This window comes from Panthera tigris, chromosome F3 (assembly GCF_018350195.1).
Source record: "Panthera tigris isolate Pti1 chromosome F3, P.tigris_Pti1_mat1.1, whole genome shotgun sequence".
In the NCBI taxonomy this organism is placed as follows: domain Eukaryota; kingdom Metazoa; phylum Chordata; class Mammalia; order Carnivora; family Felidae; genus Panthera; species Panthera tigris.
The window spans coordinates 55,546,857-55,570,492 of NC_056678.1; the positions used below are offsets into that span (position 1 = coordinate 55,546,857).

A 23,636-nucleotide genomic window follows, 5' to 3' on the forward strand; every position below is an offset into this window, starting at 1 on the left:
TACTTTCACTATGCGTTAGTACTTCTCTAAATTCTAATTTTTTAGGGGCGCCTGGGTGGCTCAGTCGGTTAAGCGGCCGACTTCAGCTCAGGTCACGATCTCGCCCTCCATGAGTTCGAGCCCCGCGTCGGGCTCTGGGCTGATGGCTCAGAGCCTGGAGCCTGCTTCCAATTCTGTGTCTCCCTCTCTCTCTGCCCCTCCCCCGTTCATGCTCTGTCTCTCTCTGTCTCAAAAATAAATAAACGTTAAAAAAAAAATTAAATTCTAATTTTTTAAATCAAATATCTGTAGATATAAAATTAACAATATCACTTAAATATTCTTTCAGGTTTTTGCCATTTTCTTCCTACCATAAAAATAAAAAGTACATCCCATTAATGCATTCATCAAGCAAGTATGGTCCCAATTCTTACGGAAGTCAACATTTTAGAGATGAAAATCCTAAGAAATGGATCTGTGACAAGGTAAGTTGGTGAACATTTAAAAATGATGTTCCTTTGGAAAGGCCAAAAATATGCACCAATTGCAACAAATATAAATATTCTCATTGCAGCTAACACTTTCCTGGTTATAAAATTATTTATAGCTATTTTATGTATACATGACACTGCCGACTTGTGGCAGTGAAAGGTTTGTATTTTTGTTTTTTAGTGTTATATGTCAGCCACCTTATGATCTCTGACATGCATCATGGGTTTGCCAAAGCCAGTCAGGGTCAAAGTTTGAATCTGCGATTACAGAGTAGAGTCCACTTCTCAGGCACGGAGATCAGCGCTTGGTTGTTTTCTCTCAACCTCTGTGTGTATGTGGATAGATGGAGAAGTAGATGATAGATAGATGGATACATAGATAGATGGATGGATGGATAGATAGATAGATAGATAGATGATAGATAGATGGATAGATAGATAGATAGGAATATATAATATGATATAGAAAAGAAGAGGCAAATAAATATTAAATGACTCCAGAGTTATATTTGTTAGCATTTACATAAAAATTTCTAAATAGGAAAAACACCAAGATTTCTTGTATAATATGAGGCCAATGAAAGTTGTTACTGTGTGTTTGTCATATTATCTAACAGAAACTGTAACTTAATTACAAAAATAATTACACAGGTAAAGTGAAGTTGTAAGTGACTTTTTGGAAAAGGGTTAAAGCCACTGAGGTCTATATAGTATATTAGACATACTGGTTCTATTAATAGTCTGTCAATGAGGATTTATTCATTTACACACGGCCTCCTTCCAAAAGGATTTAAGGCACCATACTAAAAGGCAAATACAGCAAAGGTTGTATTTTAGAAATAAAAATAAGAGAAAGTGATCTTAAATGAGAACAGTTGTCTATGCTCACAAAATAAAGGGAACATCACTGCAGTGGCAGCAGGAATTTCAGCTTATAGATGGCGAAGATGAAGAGGAACACACAAGTTATAGACATATCCTCATTACTCAAGAGGAAGAAACATGTTAGACCCTTAAGAAAAATGAGATCTTTCTTTATTTTACTAAACTCTAAGAAAAAGTCTTTTTTTAGGATATTGTAACCATGGGATTACCAAGGGTAAGTTACTGGGGAATGCTGTGGATTCTTTAGAAAGTGCCTTTTTCTTTTCACCTACTAAGTCATCTTTCTTAAAAAATGATCTCTAAAATACTAAATAATAATTCCACAGCATAAGGAATGTGTACAGTGAGTAGTTCTTCCTAACTCCTTGATTGGCAAACCTAAATATTTGGTGATGATGTATTCTAGGCATTTGCTTTTACCTAATATGCAACCATTTAGAATATAAGCTAAATATAATTTTCAAACTATTTAATTTCATATTTTGAATGTGCATAATATGATCTACATCGTATTTCTATTTGACATAAACATCTTTTGCTTTTATGCCCTCTCACCATTTTATTTAATTCAAGGAAGTGTTCATTTCTTTAAAACATAAATGACTTACCTTAGGACATTAAGCTACTTTACAGTAAGAAAGATTCTTGTGCAAATGTTTCTTTCCTAAAATAATACGGTTCTTTTTGGTTTTATATGAGATTCACCTCATACATTCTGACATTCCAAGAATATGCATTTATCTGGGGTGCCTGGGTGGCTCAGTGGGTTAAATGTCTGACTCTTGATATCGACTTAGGTTGTGATCTCACAATGGTGGGATTGAGCCCCTGGTCAGGCTCAAGGCTAAGCATGGAGCCTGCTTAAGATTCTCTCTTTCCCTCTGTCTCTCTCTGCCCCTCCCCCGCGCTGGCTTTCTCTCACGCGCAGACACACGCTTTCTCTCAAAATAAATAAATAAATAAAACGTTAAAAAAAAGAATATGCATTTGTCGTACTGAAGTAAGCAACTTCATGGACATACAGAGACTTTTGGTTCCTCGCTAAAGTGAAAATAGTTTATTTTGTTCTTTTGAGGAATCATTGTGTGCCTCTGCATACTTTTAGAAAGTATACATACTTTAAAAGTTAATGACAAATAATTGTTCTTGTAGGCCCCCAAAATTAAGATGGAAACGTGTAGGGATTTTTAAAATCTTATTAAATCATGAATCCACTTAATCCTACATAAAACCATGTAAAAAAATACTAAAAACAAATTGAAATTCCTTCTTCTCTCCATTCCTTCCTTATTTCTTACTACTTTCTAACCTCTTCAAATAACCATATTAAATAAACAAATCATTCTTCTGTGTGGCTGATGTAATCCGCACAATATAGGGGGAGACATTTTGTTGTTTATATGTTAAATCTTACAACTATTAGACATAATTTATATTTTGACTTGATATTAAGTGATTTGGGTGAGAATTGGGTCCAGTAAACTACTAAAGGTAGGCTTCTTTTTCTTTATTTTTATAAAACTTTGTTTCTTGATTACTGAGGTTGTAGTTAACAATTTATTCATTATTAGTGGAGTAAGGATAGTTTTAGGGAAGCTAGAGTTATTAAGCTCCAAATATTGAAGAAGGAAAGCTGACCTGGTTTGTGCTTCTTCTGCGGGAAGACAGACTGTTTACAAACATTTAAATGTACATGACATTTAGTTGAAAGCAGTAAATTGATTTCAGCCAAGAAACAGCTCAATTAAATATAGGTGGTTCCTGTTTCTCCACATTTTCCATCATGTTTTAAGATCATCCCTTTCTCTTGTATCTTCTGTAGGCATGGAGGTTATAATTTTCAAATGATTTGTTACACGATGTTGAAAGGTATCAGTTGAGAGAAAATCAAATGTTAATTAGATACTGTTTCTCTAATCACATTCACATTAACTCAATTAAATATAAAATATTGTTTAGTATTTTTGTTTTACGTTTAATGCTGTTGGTACAAATAACACTATACAAGGACATCACAGAGTCAACACATGGAGAGCAAATAGTACAGTTTTTTCTTCATAGTATGAAAATCAATAATGAAAACTAACATATATATTATTTTTCTTAAAAGCATGGAAATCTATAAGAAAAAAATATAATAAAACATATCATATCACTTACGCATATTTCTTTAATCTATTCATAAAATGCTCCAACTTAAGTTGTTAGATTGGTAGGCCTGTGTCTTAAATGGTCAAACTTTTGAAGTTCAGGTAAATAATTTGTATTTATAAATCCTTTGTCATGCTGATATCAGTCTTTAAAATAAAAGTGAAGTTCAATAAGGAGTATATTCCAGTCAGTCACTATTAATTTAATCTATTTGGTTAGATCTAAAAGAGTTGGACAATACAAAAATACAGTATACTAGAAACATTCTTTTGGTTGTCCAAACATTCACATATGTTCATATTTACTGAAGCAGAAGTAATAGTCTAAGGCCTTTATCTAAATTGGAATGAGTTCTCATATGCATTTTAGGCAATTGATTTTAATGGAACGATTTCATGTTTTCCCATGTTTGCAGAGTTCAGGAAGAGACTTTTAAGACGGCTCATGTTCATAGAGCCTTTCTTCCTATGCCTTATTGTAGGTGAATTACAACAGCAGGGCAGCCCTTTTTTGTTATTTTCACATACATTTTCGTCCTAAACAGGATTTCATAAGCTACAAAGCATAAAAATATCTAGTACTCCGAAGAATTAATTTAGAGAACCTAAGCATATTGCACAGAACATAAAGTTGACCTTTACCGTCTACAGCTTTTGGAATGGAGTGGGATGTGGAACACATCATAGATTTAATGTGGCACATCGCTGTCTGCAGAAACTTGGGTGGGACTGTGACTGCTTGCCCATTGCACCCGGTGATTGAATCTGCTGTCACCAGCATCCTGATAATAATGAACATTCAGCTTAACGACCGTGATTATGATTATCATAATTGATGTGCAAGTGCAGTGTGTGGGAATCATTACAGCTGAACTGTACAGCAGAGAAACATGCCTCAGTTATGGATAATTTTACTTTTATGCATTGATTGGGATAAAATATGCCATTCTATTTCAACAGACCAGCTTCATATAATTTTAAGAATCTTTCTGTACATGTTGATTGATGATTACTTACTTGCTGAAAAACAGCCCCTTACAGTTGTTTGTTTTGTTTCGTTTCATTAGTAAATGTAAACAGTTAAATAATTAGGTGTAATTGAGGGAAAACATTTTGCTTATGAGGTTGGCCTTCAATAATCAAGTATTCAGTTTAAGTGTTTTCTCTCTCTCTCTCTCTCTCTCTCTCTTTCTCTCTCACAATGCACCAGGGACCAAAATTCTTCAATTTTTTTTTTTCCTGTGGTTACGCTCATATTAGTCTTCTTGAGGTCAGTAGGCTTCAGGAAAAATAGGAGTTTAAATAATTTTTATTATAGATCTATAGATGTATTTGCATATGTATATATTTATTATACTCATTTTTATGTATTTTAGAAAACAGGACAGAGGCAAATATTATTTATTAAAATAATATTTAACCTATAGAATAATCTTAAAATATGTGTATTTACACTATCTATGCTTTTTAATCACTGCCTTGTTTCTGATAGATTTATTGTATTGTGTAGTAATTTTCAGTTATGCTTTTACAAAGGATTTCTGATTTGAATTTTAACTTGTGAATGAAAGTAATGGGTGCAGTGATATATCCAAGATTTTCAGTAGCTAAGATCTGACCGTATTAGTCTATGATTATTAACCTAAGGGCTTAATTTGCATTTAAGTCCAAAATGTTACATTTGAGTGACGAACAATCATAATAGAACACATTTTCATAAAGCATAGTAAGCTATTAAAAAAAACTTTTATTTTGTAACTGCAGTAGAGTCTGGGATTGAGAGATCTTTCCGTCAGATTATTAATAACTGTACAGCTCTAAAGAGACTCTGGCAAACATTTCCTTCTGCGATCTGTAAGATTTACGTTACCCCAGGTAAGCTGTTTGCCCTACATGTGCAGCTGTACTGCATGGTATAGGACAGAATCTTTGTTTGACAGTGAGAGGTTTTATAGCTCGCCTGTAAAATTTTTCTTTTGACAATTTTTGGTCCCAATGTGATTCTTGAACTTTATTAGAAGTTCTTCTTTAAGTTTGTCTCCAAAAAGCCAACATATGCTAGTCTTCTTTGCGTACTTACTAATTGAGGAATTCTTCAATGACAAAGATCTTGGAATATGTTATCTGCACTTCTCTGCAGTTAATCTCTTAACCTTAATTTAAACAAATAAAACCTCAAATGCCTCTATTTATCTTGTTGTTGTTGGAAATTAGGTTAATGTATCAGCGAAAATTTTAGGCTTCTAGACTTTTGCCCTAATCCCTAGGTATAGGATCACAGCTTTAATTTCTTTCTGTGCTCCTGATGATGTCTTTATCTGACTTGGCAAGAAAGGAGGTTTACCAGAATTTGGAGCACCAAAATGACTGCAAATGTAACGAGTGAATATTGTTGATGTCTTAGAAAGAGGCTGATTTTGATCTTAGGCATTATGGAAGTGTTGGCACTATTATATGAACATGAGAATTAGCATGAACGATACTTACTCAAGTGTCATTCTGGCTATGTCTGCAGGTTTGGCATGGAGAAGTCAAAGGGATATTTGTGTGTGGTGAGAACATCTAAGACATACTCTCTTAGCAACATTAGTTCTCTAGAACTTATTCATCTTAACACTGAAACTTGCTCCCTTTAACCAATATTGCTTCATTTTCTCCATCCCCAGTCCCTGGTAGTCACCAATCTACTCTGTTTCTAGGAGTTAAACTAGTGTAGATTTCACATGTAAGTGAAATTATATAGTATTTGTCTTTCTCTGACTTATTTCACTTAGTATAATGCCCTCAGGGTTCATCCATGTTGTCTCCAATAGCAGAATTTCCTTTTTTATTGCTGAATGATATGCTTGTGTGTGTGTGTGTGTGTGTGTGTGTGTGTGTGTGTGTGTGTGTATCATGTCACATTTTCTTTAACCATTCATTCATCAGTGCACACATAGGTTGTTTCCATGTCTTGACTATTGTGAGTTGCCTGTAGTGAACATGAAAGTGCATTTACCTCTTTGAGAAGTGATTTCATTTCCTTTGGTTATATATCCAGAAGTGGGATTGCTGAGTGATACAGTAGTTCTATTTTTGATTTTTTGAGGAACTTCATAATGTTTTCCATAATGTTTTCCATAAGGGCTGTACCAATTCATGTTGCCATGAACAGTACATAAGGGTCCCCTTTTCTCTATGTCCTCACCAACACTTATTATTATCCCTTGTCTTTTTGATAAGAGTCTAGCACATTATTAAGGCTTTTGTTATATATTGTCAAACTGCCCTGAAGAAAATGTATAGTTTATTCTACAAGAGTGACAGTAAATTTGTAGAGATGTGAATTAATTTTAGAAGTGTCAGGAATACACATAATGTTAAAATTGAAAATGAATTGGATATGATAAAGGAAGAAAAAACAAAGTTTTCTGATTACTCCTAAGTTTCTGCAAGGGACAAACTGAATTTTTAGTGATACTACTCACTGAGATTGGGAAAAGAAAAGGATCAGAGTTTGCGGGGCAACTGTAGGGAAGGAATCTTGAGTTCAATGTTGCACACGTTTGGGTTTGAGATGACTTTGACTCATCCAAGTAGAAATGTTAAATAAATACCTGAATATACATGTCCGTTGCTTCAAACAACAGCTTTGACCAGAGTCACAAAATTGAGTAGATCTGGTTCATAAATAAAATTTAGTAAATTCGGTTCATAAATAATCCTTGAAATCATGAAAATGAGCGAAATAGCCTAAAGTAAAACCACAGAGTAATGAGAGGGCGGCTAGAAGTTTTGAGGAATGCTGACGTTTAATGGCCATTTGGAGTGAGACGAGCAGTAAAGGAGGTAAACGTGAAGAAAACCAAAAGAATATGCTTATCAAAGAAGTCAAGGAAAGATAATGCAGTAAGAGTGATGAACCATGGCCAGTGATGCTATGAAGTTGAAGAAAGTGAAGCTTAAAAAAAGCTCCGTAGATTTAGAGAAATGAAAGTCATTGGTTACTTAGCAAGAGCTGATTCAATGACCATATGAGGAACTAAGCCGGACTGTAGAAGCTTGAGAAGGACTAAAAAAATGGGGTTGGCGGGTGGGGTAAGGGAGAGATCAAACGTAGATAATTATTTGAATAAGTTTGGCTGTGAAAGGGAGAAGAGAGGTTTATAGGGCAATGGCTATAGGGAAATACATAGTGAAGTATCCTTTTTAAAAGGTGGAAGAAGTTAGCATGAATAAATTTTACTGTGCTGTGTCTATATTATGATTTAACCAATTCCTGTGATTTCATATTAATTTGTCTCTTAAATTAATCTTTTTGAATGTTCATATTCGGAAGCAGTGCTGAGGGCAGCACTCCTGCAGCTCAGCCTTTGCCTACAAATGTGTTTAAAGCCGCCATTCTCTCCCACAGGCGATTTTGCAGTTTGGGCAACGTATACACACATTTGTGGCTGTGACACTGGGCGCAAGGGGGTGCGAGGGGGTGCTACGGGCTTCTAGTGCCACCCACCTTGAGGCTCTGCACTCCTAAATTTACTATAATGCACAAGACAGCCCCCCACAACAAAGAACTATTTCCCTAAAATGTCAGTCATGCCGCTGTTTAGAAACCTTGGGTTAAAAAAGAGTATGCATGTTTTTAAGGCTTTTGATTCATCTTCCCAAATGTCTGACAGAAAGAGTAATCTCATTTGCATGTCCACCTAGAAATTTATGTGAGCTTCCATTTCCCTGCATCTCATCAATTCTGAATATCGTTTATCATCATTAATTTTACAAATGAAAATGGCATCTTTAAAATTTTACATTACTTTGATAAAAATTTATCCTAAAAATCTTTTCAGATTATTAGTCACTTGCTCTATAAGTTACATGTCTACATCTTTTGCCCATGTTTCTTTTCATTAGCTTGTTTTTTCTCTATTATTTTTTTTTTAATTATATACATGAACACTTACTTTCGAGGTAGGTTTTTTTCTTATTTATCCTGCTTGGAATTCTTTGGATTCCTTAATTTATAATATCTTTTACCAAATTGGAAAAATCTCAGCCACTATATCATCTTCAAAGTTTAGTATTTCTTCCTCCTCTTTAAATTTTCTGGAATTCTGATTTGATATGTTTTCTATATATGTGATGTATTGTAACCTTTATTTCATGATTTTCTTTGCCTTGTCTCTTCATGTTGATTGTTGTATACTTTTATTAAAACTATTTTGTATGTCTGTCTTCAGTTGTGTGTACTCCGGTGTTAAATCCATGGGATTTCTAGTCTCAATTTTTTTTTTTTTATTTATATACACTCTACTTTTTTTTTTCTTTTTCAAGTGAGTCTGGTCAATTTTGATATTGCCCTGTTCATTTTTTATTCTTTTAATTCTCTTAAAAAATTATTTTTGGTGGGGTGCTTAGGTGGCTCAGATGGTTAAGCTCATGACTTTGGCTCAGGTCATGATATCACAGCTCGTGGGTTCGAGCCCCGCGTTGGGCTCTGTGCTAGACAGCTTGTTCAAAGCCTGGAGGCTGCTTCAGATTCTGTGTCTCCTTCTCTCTCTGCTCCCCCCCCCCCACTCATGCTCTATCTCTCTCTGTCTCTCAAAGATAAATAAATGTAAAAAAATAAAAAAAATAATAATAATTGGAGCGCATGGGTGGCTCCATTGGTTAAGCTCCCTAATCTTGATTTTGGCTCAGATCATGATCTCACCATTCATAAGATCAAGCCCCACATTTGGCTATGTGCTGACAATGCAGAACCTGCTTAAGATTCTCTCTCTCTCTCTCTCTCTCTCTCTGCTCCTCCTCTAAATAAATAAATAAATAACTTTTGTGGCTGCCAGCAATTAGCCCAAAGGTTGTTTTCATTATATAATTCCAAAGTTTGATGTTCAGTCAACTCTGAGTCATGATGGATTTTTTCATCAACAGCCTTCTTTTTGTTATTTAAAATGGTTTTCATTTAACGTTTTCTATTGTCTTAATTTTTGGATTATGAGTTTTTGTTCCTTGGAACATTATGTATGGGAATTTTTTGATGCCTGGTTTAAGGTACATTTCTTCAGAAATGGTTTCTGTTTGTTTCTACCAAGAGCTTCGTGGTACTGCCCACCTGGGACCTCTGTGAACTGAACTTTGGTTTGACATCCAAACCTATATGAGGACAAGTTCATTGTTAGGAACTCGCAGGAAAGACTTCTTTTTTTCCCTCTGTCTCTCCACTCAACCGACAGCCAAGAATGAGACAGGGACATCTGGCAAGGTCTCCCTCCTAGGGTCATTTTCCTTTTCTCGTTCATCTTCAGAGAATGTCATTTTTCAGGAGTGCTGCATTTATACAGAGTTCTCCAGTGTAACTCTCACACTCTGCTGTCGCCCAGTTGTCAGTTGCTTGATCGTGTACCATGTTACACCCAAACTCTAAGAGTCTGTAAATAAATACATACCTCGAGACAAATACTGACTGTGGCCCTCACGAGATGTGCACTTTCTTGTCAATTCTTTCTTACAGAGAATCCCTTATGTTTTTTTCCAGGTCATCTGTATATTAAAAAGATCTTAAAATCTTGGGGCATCTTGGTGGCTCAGTCGGTTAAGCATCCAACTTTGACTCAGGTCATGATCTCATGGTTTGTGAGTTGGAGCCCCATGTCGGGCTCTGTGCTGACAGCTCAGAGCCGGGGGCCTGCTTGGGATTCTGTGTCTCTCCCTCTCTCTCTGCCCCTCTCCTGCTGACACTCTCTCTCTTTCTCAAAAATAAATAAACGTTAAAAAAATTTTTTTAAAGATCTTAAAATCTTTTATCCAGAAATTTTAAGTGAAACAAACCTCCCGAACTTCTAGTTTGCTGTATTGCCAGAAATTAAAGTACTGACATTTCTCTATCTCAAATGTTGGGATAATTTTTGCTAGGTAACAAATTGTCTATTAATTTAAATTGTCTATTAATTCTATGAGGTTATTTTAGAGGGGAATGGCTCTTACCTAAGATACCCTTGTAAAGTTTTTCTAAATATTAAATAATTTGTTACCTTAATATAGTATCAATTGATTTGAAATTTATTCTTATGTGATGATGATTCAGTTTTACATTTTTACAAATAGCTACGAAGTTCCCTTAATACTATTTATTATATTGTTTCTTATGGTTAGCAATGCTATTATTTTTATTATTCTCTTCATTTAGTTACTATTTTATTTACTTTGGGATTTTTGTAGATTTTTTTTTTCTTTTTTAGAGACTGAAAGAGCAGGGGAGGGGCGGAGGGGGAGAGGTTTAGAAAGTCTGAAGCAGGCTCCAGGCCCAGCTGGGAGCCCAGCTCTGGGTTGGGACTCAGGATGGTAAGATCATGACTTGAGCTGAAATCAAGAGTCAGACGCTTAAGCAACTGAGCCACCCAGGTGCTCCTAGACTTTCTATCATTTTATATTAGCGTTTCTATTGTATGCACCACACTTACAGTTTTATATATTGTATGTTCTTAAAATGTTACCTCAATTACGTGTCAAGCAGATACAGACACCAGAATATTATTTATAATAATAATGGCACTCTCCACCTGACTTACAGAAAAAAATACTCCTATTATTTGGAGTCTTACGTGTCCCTCTTCGTGATTCTGTGCTTTCGGTTCCTAACTAGAGGTATCTGCTATCCTAAATTTTTAATAATTTCTTCGCTTTGATCTATCTTTTATTACATATATTTATATGCCTAAACAGCTAGTTTTGCATGATTAGGCACTTTACATATACGTCTTTTTATAGGTGTGTAAATTATACCACGTGTTTTTTTTAACAACTTGCTATATAGCTACATTTCATTCTTTTTCACTGATGTAAAGTATTTCATACATCAGTTTGCCACAATTTATCCATTTTACTGGCGATGAATATGGGCTTGTTACAGCTTTTTTGCTCTAGGAATCCATGCCGCTATGAGTATTACAGCTGCTCTCTTACATATCTCCTGGCTCCTGTATGAAAGGTATTACTGTTTGTAGGATATGTACATCTTTAAATTTGTTCATAAGAACTTATGTTTCAAAAGGTTCTACAGATTTAGGGTAATAAAGGGATATCTAGTATTCCTGACAACATGTATTATTGTTAACTTGAAAATGTTTTGCCAATCAGGGGCACCCTCGTGGCTCACTCAGTTGAGCGGCCGACTTCAGCTCAAGTCATGATCTTGCGGTCCGTGAGTTCAAGCCCCGCTTTGGGCTCTGTGCTGTCAGTTCAGAGCCTGGAGGCTGCTTCAGATTCTGTGTCTCCCTCTCTCTTTGCCCCTCCCCCACTCAGACTCTGTCTGTCTCTATCAAAAAATGAATAAACGTTAAAAAAAATTGAAATGTTTTGCCAATCAGCTAAGTGTAACGTTACAGTTTTAATGAACATTATCTTGATTTTAATGCAGTTTTGCTTTCTTCTCGAAGAGCGCACTCTGTCAATAAAAATTATAGCTTTTTTTCCACATAGAGTCTTCACATTGTTACTAGGTTTATTCCTAAGTATTTGTTTGTTATTTGATTGTTATTGTGCATGAGTTCTTCTCTCATTTATTTTCCAACTTTCTCTTGTTATATAGTCATTTGTTTGTTGTTCACATGTGTTTTTGTTATTGAATTAGTTTATTCAGGTTACCATAAAACACCACAGACTGGGTGGCTTAAACATCAGACATTTACTTTCTCACAGGCTGGAAGAACCAAGATCAAGGTGCTGGCAGGGGTGGCTTCTGGCGAGGAATCTGGCTTATAGACAGCTGCCTTCTCACTGCTGTGTTCCCACAGGGCCTCTTCTCTGGGCATGCATAGAGGAGGAGGGGGAGGAAGAAGGGGAGAAGCACAGAGGGGGAGGGAAGGGGAGGGGGAGAGGGAGAAGAAGGTGGAGAGGGAGAGGGAGGAGGAGGGGGAGAGGGGGAGGGGGAGAAGCATAGAGGCGTAAGGAAGGGGAGGGGGAGAGGGAGAGGCTGAGAGAGAGGGAAGGGGGAGGGGGAGGGGGAGAAGCAGAAAGAGGGAAGGAAGGAGAGGGGGAGAGGGAGAAGAAGGAGGAGGGGGGAGGAGAAGGGGGAGAGGGGGAGGGGGAGCATAAAGGGGAAGGGGAGGGAGAGGGGGAGGAGGATCATAGAGGGGGAGGGTAGGGGAGGGGGAGAAGGAGGGGGAGAGGGGGAGGCTGAGAGGGAGGGGGAGGGGAGAAGGAGGAGTGGTGGGAGGGGAGGGGGGGAAGGGGACAGGGAGAGGGATTGAGAAAGAGAGAAAGAAATGCAGTTTATTCTCTTCCTCTTCTTGTACTTCTTATGATACCAGTCCTATTGGATTATGTTTTGGAGTCAGAGTCTCTCATTTCAAATTGCTACTTTGGTGTATAATTTTGAGCAAATTTAAAAAATTCTCTGTATCTCAGTTTTTTCATCTGTGGAAAGGGAAAATATTTTCCCTTACTCACAGTGTTGTCATGATGACAGAATTAGGAACCGTATAAGTGACTTAGAATACCCAACATGGTAAACACCATACAGTTTAGTTATTATTATATTTATGACCCTTTTGGTTTCTTTTCCCATTCTATTATTCTATTAGTATATTTTGATCACTAATGTTGAAATGATATCCTAAATCTCTAATGCTCTCTGTATCTATCATTTAAAATTTCTCCATCATTAGCCCCATTTTCATGTGTTAACATTAAAAAAGCTATTTAGACAGTAACAATAAAATAACATTAATAAATTGACTGAGTCCTAGATCATTAAAAGATTAATTTGCCCTGTATTACTATTAAATTTATTTTCCATACCATATATATTTCATGTTTTAATATTACAAAAGTTAAATATTGAATTTTAAATATATCAGACATCTAACATGTTACTTATAACAATATGTGAAAGCTTTCTATCAAGCTGAATTTTAACTCATAGATAACATTTCCTATCCTTTTGTATCTCTCAGTTGATTTTTATATCAGAATATAAAAAGCAGTGCTTTAAAAATCGTTTTTGGTAAATTTCCAAGTTGGTGCTTAATACTGTTTTTAACTCTTACAAAAAAGAACAGGAAACCAGCAGTGACACAGACCATAAAAATAAAGGACAAGTCAAACACTTCTTTTGTTACCTTATTGTTTCATATCACTTTATATAACCTGCAGACAAGTTCAGCACTTCACTCATCTGTCTGGAGATGGGCGTCCTGCTTGAGAATTCATTTAAGGAAACTGTTCCATTGTGAAAATTATTGTGAATGCAATTTCTTTTAATATGCTTAACTGAATATTTTCCAAACCATGCCTAAGTGCAATATATTTTCTCCCAAAGATGTTGGGCACAGAGTTATTTATCTGAATATTCATATCCATCCTAAAAAAAATACTGGACACCATACTACCCAACTGATAGTGAGAATTCTACAGTTAGTAACTTTGATTATACTAGTGGCATTTTGAAATAATGTCATTAACTCCGGATTAAACTACAAGCGCTTTTTTAGGTGGCTATTATAAGGTTATCAGCTCTTAGCAAAAAATTTAAATCTGCTAGCATGCTCAGAGTTTAACCAATATGAAATATCAGATGACTAAAAAGTGAGACTTGCTGGTCTGGGCAGCAACGAACTCTAAGGGTATCGATTAAATACTATTAAGATACAACAAAAGTAGTGAAAATACTTCACACTGTTGACTGGCAAGATACAAATGTTGACCTTACTTTCTTATTAAATCTATTCCAAGAGCTATTCGCAAAGGTTTTGCTCACAATTGGAATATTTAAAAAAACCTAAATTTCTTCCTCTATAATTCCTCAGTTGGAAAATGTGGTCCCTTGATGATGATCTAAGGCTTTGAAGAATAAGTGGATTTCAAAGAGAAAATTAGATCGTACTTACTATGCTGTCTAACTAGCAATGCATTGTCGTTTGTTGGACTATAAATGTCTTGCCTTCCCTACCTTCTTCATGTAGTCATGGAACTTGCCTGTAAGAAACATGAGAGGAAAAAGTTGCTATTTTACTCCTTCAACTGTTGTCTTTGCTTATCCCAGAGACAGCTCACACCTACGCCCAGTACAGAACATTTCATGTACTCCCTGACCCCCGGTTTCTTCTGAATCCAGTCTACCCACACAGTCACTTACGCCAAATCTCTACTTCCTTAGGAAAGTTTTTCCTAACTATACCCCCTCTGCCAAGTGAAGTTATGCATGACTGGCAAGTATAGTATTTTAAAAATTAAACCTTAATGTAAAAACTACATCCTAGTCCAAAATTACATTTTTTCATGATAAATAAAATATCATTTCTGTGCATTTATTCAGAATTATTATTATGTATTTTTTCAAAGTATGCTTTTGTTAACCCATCTAATTATTTGTCATTAGAAGACTGAGCTAGAAACATCGAGTCCAGATTTTTTGATGCCATGTATCAGGATGACGTTTCTTATAGCAATAATGAAGAGCAAATAGCATTTACCATATGCTTTTTTCCTTCACTTTTATGTCATGCTTGTATTATTTTAAGAAACTTCCATTTTATTTGTGAACATATTCAGTAGAAGTTCATTTATATTGCTAAAGCCTATACGCCATTAAAAAAAGACTGAAGCATTTTCTTCAAAATAATATTTTGAAGAGAAATAAATGGAATTTGAAACCATACTGTTTGAATCTAAAGGTTGCTTACATTATTTTGATGTGATTTTTGAGACATGCATATTTTTTTTCTAATTGAAGTCAGAAATCATCTGTCATTTTAGATTTGACATTTAATATACATAAATAATGTCCAGAGGGTGGAAACAATCTAATTTGCAAGTATTAATATACTTTCTAATCCTAATAGCATTAATTGAGGAGCTAAAGTACTATATGTAAAATGTATATTTTGTTTTTAAAGTAGCTTTCATATTTGTGGGTAGCATTACCTAAATATCAAGGTACAGTGAAAATCCTAAAAATATACCAGAAAAAAGATAATAGAATATATTAGATATATTGTTCACAGGTAACATATATACTTTTTCTTTTTTACCCCAAAACATTATTGATAAAACTTCCCTGCTTTAACTTTCTAACCCTCATCTTACTGATCTATAATAGACATAAATGCTTACAATAAAAAAGGATCTCAGGTTGCATGAATTTGTCAGAATTGGGGATTTTCAGTTATCACATGTTAAGTGTTTGGTATTCTATGAAGTAACTTATCTCAGAATATAGCTACTATGTTAGTATAATGTTATGGCTTAGTAGTATTAAAACAATCAATAGTAGCTTGAAGGATGATTTTTCATAATATGGTAACATAAAAATAAAGTCCACATTTAGGAAAGCTTCTTTCTGCTATAGAGTACAATATGATTTATAGTACAGTCTCAGTAAAGTCTACTATTCCAAAGCAAAGAAAGGTAGTTTTTCAAATGTTATTAGGTTTTTTTTAAAAAAAGAAAAATATATGTATACATATCATGACCTCATAGGGGATAACAATGTACTTAGTTCTGTTTTTTTTAGTTGATTTTTTTATTGAAGCATTACCAATATACAGTGCTTTATTAGTTTCAGTTGTACAATATAATAATTCAACAATTCTATACATTACTCAGTGCTCATCAGGATAACTTTACTATTGATTCCCCTTTATCTATTTCACTCACCTTCCCTCTGGCAACCAGCAGTTTCTTCTCTGTATTTAAGAGTCTCTTTTTGGTTTGTCTCCTTTTTTTCCTTTGTTCATTTGTTTTGTTTCTTAAATTCCACGTATGAAATCATATGGTATTTGCCTTTCTCTGTCTGACTTACTTCACTTAGCATTATACTCTCTAGGTCCATCCATGTTGTTGAAAATGGCAAGATCTCTTTTTCTTTTTTATGGCGGAGGAATATTCCAGTGTGTATGTATCTGAATAGACACTGGGTTGCTTCCATATCTTGACTACTGTAAATAATGCTGCAATAAACATAGGAGTCTGTGCCTTTTCAAAGGAGTGTTTTGTTTTCTTTGGGTAAATACCCAATAGTGGAGTCACTGGATCATATGGTAATTCTATTTTTGATTTTTTGAGGAATCTCCATTCTGTTTTCCACAGTAGCTGCACCAATTTGCATTCCCACCAACAGTTCATGAGGGTTCCTTTTTCTCCACATCCTCACCGAGACTTGCTATTTCATATCTTTTTGACTGTAGCTATTCTGACAGGTGTAAGGTGATATCTCATTGTGATTTTGACTTGCATTTCCCTGATGATGAGTGACATTGAGCATCTTTTCGTGTGTATGTTGGCCCTTTGTACGTCTTCTTGGTTTTGTTTATAAATGTTATGGTCAAAAAGTTTGTTACCTCTAGAACATGTTGCCTGAGATATGTCTTCAACATATACTCGGAGTTTGTCTTTGCCCCATGAAGCTCACAAATCCCTTTCTGCACAACTACGAACACACACCCATATATAAGGAAAGGCATCACCGGGTGGGGTGGAAAGGGGAAGTGACTAAAGAACCAGGTTTTTCATATTGAAACTTACATATAAATGTGAAATTCCATACTATGATTATTTTCTCTATGGAAGTATAATTGTTCATTATACTTTATATTAATGTATAACAATTATACATTACAATTGTCAATTATACCTCCATGACAAGTGTGTGTTGCCTGGTTGTGGATTTGGACTTTAGTACACAAGAGCTGTCCGCTTATGTAGACTCCCTAGATCACTAATATAAGTCAAGTCACTAGCTTTCTTCGGCTTAACCATATTTCCCTTTGTAGGAAATAGTTTTACCTATCTTGTTTCTTCTACTTATTTTATGTGGGAAGTTTGACTTAAAGACAGGCAAAGTGGATTTTCAGTTTAAATCAGGAGACTGCTATTTTCTTCAGAAATAATGTTAAGACTTAATAGTTTGATACCTTTTTTGACATCTTGCTCTTTAGATATATAATTGGAGCTTTGGACCTCTGTCCAAAATTAAAGTGCAAATGACAAAAGCACAAAAAATTTGTATGCCATCAATTTAATTTTATCGGATACTAATTTCCTTCACGAAACAAATAAAACAATATATATTTTTTAATATTTGCTTACAATTTTTACTCTCAAATGTCTATTTTATAAAAATGTAGACATGAATCCAAATTTTACGAATCCAAATTTTACAAGTAAAGAAATGAAATTGTGTAAAAATAAATTTCAATGAAAACACTACCATGTTTTCACTCTGAATAAAACCTGAAATGTTGGGGTAGACTTCTAATGTGGCAGTACCCTTCTCTTTCACATTATTTTGATTTCATTTTTTTGTTCTAATGACAACACAGGCTAAACGAATAACTTACCTAGGTATGCAGTGGCAAGCAGAATCAGAACTCCGATAACTTGCTTTGCCGGAGAGCAAAGGTTGGAGTAAAGGAATATAAAAGTTTTCCAAGAAATCTCTAGATTGAATTCATGTCATTTCATTTCTTTAGTCCTTAAGCCTTTGAGGTTATGTGTTTTGGAGTCTGCATTACTATCGAGTCTGTGACAGCTGAAAGTTGTGAATCCATGTATCCGTTTTAGGGACACCGCAGCAGAAGTGAATTGGAACAGAGATTTGTGATGTTCCTGGTGTTCAGAGATTTCTGTCTACACAGAAATAAACAAATTGTCATTTTCCATTTCAGCTTCCAAAAGCGTTTCCTCCAGAATATTAGAGAGTTGGCATAATTATCTTCCTCTAATCTCATTTTCCAGAGTAAAAGCTTTCTCAAAAGGATTCGTGACTTTACAGCACCATGTATAATATGGCTATAGTGCATTAAAGTGCATTTATAGTGCATAAAATTACCTAAGTAATCCAATCCATGAATGAACTCCGTATCATATTGTTCTGACCATGACTTCCTATTTCTTCCAGGTATTTTTAAACTTACACTTAAAGTTGAATCCTTATCTTCAAGACTTCTCATTTCATATTCTGCCCTCTTCTTCTCCTAAAAATTCTCTGGACATAAAAAGGCTCTGACTTAAAGTTGACTACAGGAGTATGCATGCCTGTATTCAGGATTTGGGGTAGCCTGTTTGACAGTAATTCGTGCTGATGCAGAAAGAGATGATCAGGATGGCGTGTGGAACTTTTTTTTTTCATCAAACAACAAAACCAGATGTTTTTCCAAAGATTGCAGATAATACACCTGGTCATGAAGTTTGAAGAATTTCCTTCCAGTTGAAGTTATACTCAACAATATAACTATTAATCATTTTGAAGACAGAAAGATAGTCTGTAGTTTCCAAAAGGGGCTCACAAAATAGGATTTTTTTTTCTGTCATTATGTTATTAGGAACATACCAGACCAAATTAGTAAGTTGGTTGCTCTCAAATACTGGAGGAAAATGTTGGCTCTGTCATTTACCCTATTATTTGTTAGAAATTATCAACTATTTGGGAGAAAATGGAGTATTTCTTCTATATTATTCTTTTGTTCTAAGTCACAACTCAACTTCAACATTTATTTCTTATGAGTTGTGATTTCTCCCCTATGGTATGTGCCTTTTTCCATTTGCAATATGAGATGTTTCCAGACAAGGGTCTTTAGATGGGGCAAATCATAGTTTGGTTAATTTCCAGCCTTTTCAGGTCAGCCCACTTTTTTAAGCTTTCTTAAAAACAAAACAAAACAAAACAAAACAAAACAAAACATTTTAGAGAGTGAGAGCATGAGCATGGAAGAGGGCAGAGGGGAGGAGAAGGGAGGGGAGGGGAGAAAATCTCAAGGAGAGTGGAGCCTGACGCGGGGCTCAATCCCACATCCCTGGAATCATGACCTGAGCTGAAATCAAGAGTCAGATGCTCAACTGACTGAACCACCCTGGTGCCTTTCGAATCAATCTACCTTTTATGACAAAAAGCCACATTCTATGAAGTACTTTCTCAAAAGACAGAAGTACTCCAGCTGCATTTACTTCGTTTTTTTAATTGTGAAATCGTCACTCCTGAAGAAGTTGTTTAAAATCTGTGCTGTTTTATAATCTATATCTCAAGATTCTCTCTGTGTATAACAATATTAAGATGAATGATTCAACACAACTTTGAATATTATGTATGAACTATAAGAGTTACTTTGGGTATATCCTCCACTGTTCATAAATTAAATCACGGATAAATAGTAGAGATGTAAATTTGTGGAAGTAAAACCTTCCTCAGACTTCAATACCCAAACAGCAATAATCTCTATAATATCTTTTGAATAGCAAATGGCTTGGTAGACTCAACTGAGATCAGTTTCAATATGCTTTTCGCATGACTGTTTAGAGCAGCTAAATCTAGATATCTTGGTTTTGAACGTGTTTCCTGAGATTTTAGGAAGAAGCAACTTGATGAAAAGATCAAAAAACATCATTGTGGCTAAATTAATCACAGATTTACCGATAACTCACTGTGGTACTGTGGCCAGCTAATTATCTATATATTAGAGGCGTGAGTAATATTATTTTCTAACTGTCCTTCACAGGTACGAAACAATCAGAATGCACAACAGTCCCAGGGCTCCTTGCTGGGATATATAGTAACTGCTTAACTGCTAGATTGTGAAGGATGGTGGAAATGATGCTTGGGTTAGCAGCTGTTTACCAACAATAATCATAAAAGTATTTCCACGTGTTAATGACAGATAAGACCATACTGATGCATGCTGGCCAAATCTCAGCTCTGAATACAATGTGGATTTTTGTTTTAACCATTCATTCCTGCCCGAGGAATGGGCACTACCTTTCTGGCCCAACGTGTAGCTATATTCAGTCTCAGGGTGTGTATGGCCCATTGATTTCTTGTCTTATATTATCTTAACTGATTGTTGTGGTTCTTACAATCTATTTCATCAGTGTTCATTTATTAGCATAGGACTATATTATAGTGTTATAATGATTTCATCAGTGTTCATTTATTAATATAGGACTTTTACTCTTCATTGTAAAAAGTTGATTCAACTGCTATTGTATGTGTTCATTATGATCATGTGGGTGTAACTACACAGAACTCCAGAACTGCTGTGTTCACGAAGTAGCAGGAAAACTTCTCTTTGGGAAAGAAAGTTCTATAGTCTCTAAATCTGTGTTCCTTGGTATGATTCCTATATAGCTCTTGAGCTCTTGAAATGTGGCTGGTCTGAACTGAAATGTTCTAGAAGTATAAAGTACACACTGGATTTCAAAATGTAGTATAAAAAACAGTTAACATATTCATACTTTCATATTTAATGACATACGTTACATTGCCTATGTTTTAGGTTAAAATATTTCATTACCATACAGTTAATTTCACCTATTCCTTGTCACCATTTCTAATATGGCACCTAAAAAATTAGAATTACTTATTGGCCCCACGTTATATATCTGTTAGTACTGCTCCATATTATATATTTTCCCAACTATTTGGGATGACAAAAACTTGATTTTAATGGAACCTATGAAAAATTTCCCTTGGAAATTCAGACAAGCATTTTTCTCTGATGTTGTTATATTTTTTTTTCATTTTAAAACTTTTCCACTACAATGTTGCGGATTTGAAAATATCACCAGTTTCTTTGATTATGTTTGCTTCCTTCATACCTCTCTAAACTACTTTTAGTTTATTCATTATAGGTCAAAGAAATCACTTTTTAAAAAAAAAGATATATAAAGTGGAAATTTTTGGTTTAAAAATAACTAGTGAAACACAAATAATTGAATAATAGCAACTCCAAGGGAATGAAAAATTAAGCCTTTAGTAAAATGCTTAGTAACACTGTCATCAGGGTATACCATCAATTTAGGGTCCGCGTTCCTGCTGGCCAAAAGACTAAAAGAAATCCCTTTGTTTTAAGGAAACTACATAGGATTTTCCTTCCTACCATCCCTTCTTACCTAGATTTCATGAATTTACATTGCGGGAAATCAAAGTATGCTCCCTTAATCTAGGGACAAGATTATAGTGCTATCTTTATAGATACACCTAAAATTAGTGTAGCTTTATAGGTTGGCTAAAACATTTGTAGTCTTAGAAGATTTATAAACATATTTGAAAGATGCCACTATATGATCATAGAAATATGTGAAATCACTCTTCTGCTGATCTTTAAAGAGGGAAGCTCTAACTTGAGGCAAAGTACTTTAACCAAACTTCTCAATATGTTACAGACTGTTTTAAAATTCTGATATAAATAAATAGGTGTGAGTCTTGGTCCCAGAAAACAGGAAGAAAAATCAATCAAAAATAGCCTCGATATTAAAACCGACTTTGTGCAGTAATGTGAAGCTGCTTGATTGAGTAGTGGAGTGTCAACCCTATCTTTCTTCTAATGCTAAAAGTAATGCACATAGACAGAGTGACAATCACAGCGCAGGCTCCCATCAGCAATAATTAATCTTTTAGTTAACAGAGACTAGAAAAGCCTCTCATCAGCCTCTTCTGAAGTCTGAGGGACCCTGTTTTTTGATGTTTGCATTCTGAGGAAAATTGTCCCCACCAGTTCTAACAAATTGAAACACCAGGCTAATTATGGCAGCTAATGAAGTGTGTGGAATGGTCACAGCTTGTCGTGAAACTGTTCCTTCAGCTTGGATTAGAGTTTCATCAATCACTTTTTTAAACTGATCCAGAATTGCTTCTGCCCGGTGCTTGGCATTTTTAATGCTGTTTCTGTAATTGGTTTTTTCCCTAAAGCTTAGACTGTTTTTTGAAATATTACAGTCTCGGGACAGGACTTGCAAACTCTAGTTTATATTAAAAAAATTTATTATTAGTGATATCAGCTGATCAAGTGGTAGAAAGCTAATAAAAGACCACCAAAATAAAATTTGATATACTGTTTCAATCCTGCTAAAGGTAGCAATAAAGCATATCCATGTATATCATTTTTCTCCCAAATGTATGTATAATACAACATAGGAGAATCATAGCTGGTGACATAGTTAGGTGACTAAAATTTGGCCAAGAGTTTCTATGAAACTAATACATAGATGGTAGTTTATTGTTAGGGAAGGATAGCTCTCCCTTTTTCATACAACATCATTTTATAAGATGCCTACATTTTGCCTTGAGCCAAACATTTTGAAGCATTAAGACCAAAGATCTATAGATTCCCACTTAGATCACTCTGTATAAACCATGCAAAACTTGGAGTTCAACCATTTAAAGGTTTTTATCTCCTCTAAAAAAGGTAGTCAGTCATTTTTCAGGCACAACTGTAATTTCTAAACAATTAAATGCCTCTTTTTTTTTTTAATTTTAGAGGGAGAGTGTGTGGGTGCAGGAGGGAGGGGCAGTTGGAGAGAATGGAGAGAGAATCCTTTTTTTTTTTTTTTGAGAGACAAAGAGAGAGCAAGAGTGGGTGAGGGACAGAGGAAGAGAGAGAGAGAGAGAGAGAGAGAGAGAGAGGGAGAGAGAGAACGTTAAGCAGGCCTCACACTCTGTGAAGCCAATGGTGGGCTCAATCCCATGACCCTGGGATCATGACCTGAGCCAAAATCAAGAGTCAGATGCTCAACTGACTGAGCCACCCAGTCCCCCTTTAAATCTCATTTTTAATATTGATTCATCCCTAGCAACTATTGAGAACCACTATGTGCAGGGTACTGCCTCAATTTGTAGTACAATTCAATAAAAGATGTATGAAATTCTACTTGCATAGGTTATGTTCTGTAAAATGGTAAGAAAAGAGAAGAGAAGGGAAGGGAAGGGAAAAGGAAAAGGAAAGGAAAGGAAAAAAAAGAAAAGGAAAGAAGAGAAGAGAAAAGAAAAGAAAGAAAAGAAAAGAAAAGAAAAGAAAAGAAATGAAAAAATTAAAGAAAGAAAAGAGAAAATAAAGGGAAAAAAAAGAAAAGAAAAGGAAAGAAAGAAAGAAAAACCAGGGAAGGGAAGGGAAGGGAAGGGAAGGGAAGGGAAGGGAAGGGAAGGGAGAAAGAAAAGGAAAGAAAGAAAAACCACTTTTGTGTGTTGTCTCTTATTGCTGTTTCCTTTGGAGGCAGCCTGTCTGAGCAACAGTTCTTCCATGTTTCACTCCTTCCCTTTTTATTGGTAAAATTGTTCTTGGCCAACTGACATACATTAAGAAAGCTCTCTAGGTGTAGTATCCCTTTTAATCCCCAGAACTAACCTAGATGTTGTCATTTCTATCACTGTAATTTCCTCTCATTT

General features: G+C 35.2%; 1 protein-coding gene across 5 annotated transcripts in view; it reads left to right on the forward strand.

Annotated features, from left to right (window-relative positions):
• Positions 1 to 23,636, forward strand: part of SPATA17 (spermatogenesis associated 17) — a 197,907-nt gene that overhangs the window by 137,603 nt on the left and 36,668 nt on the right. For 4 of the 5 annotated variants that reach the window (XM_042976891.1, XM_042976890.1, XM_007072820.3 and 1 more), the window contains one exon: positions 329 to 464. In XM_042976891.1, coding sequence (XP_042832825.1) covers positions 329 to 464 — 136 coding nt within the window. Of the gene's footprint in view, positions 1 to 328; positions 465 to 23,636 lie in introns of those variants that run through there. The other variant, XR_006214212.1, reaches the window with a different exon arrangement.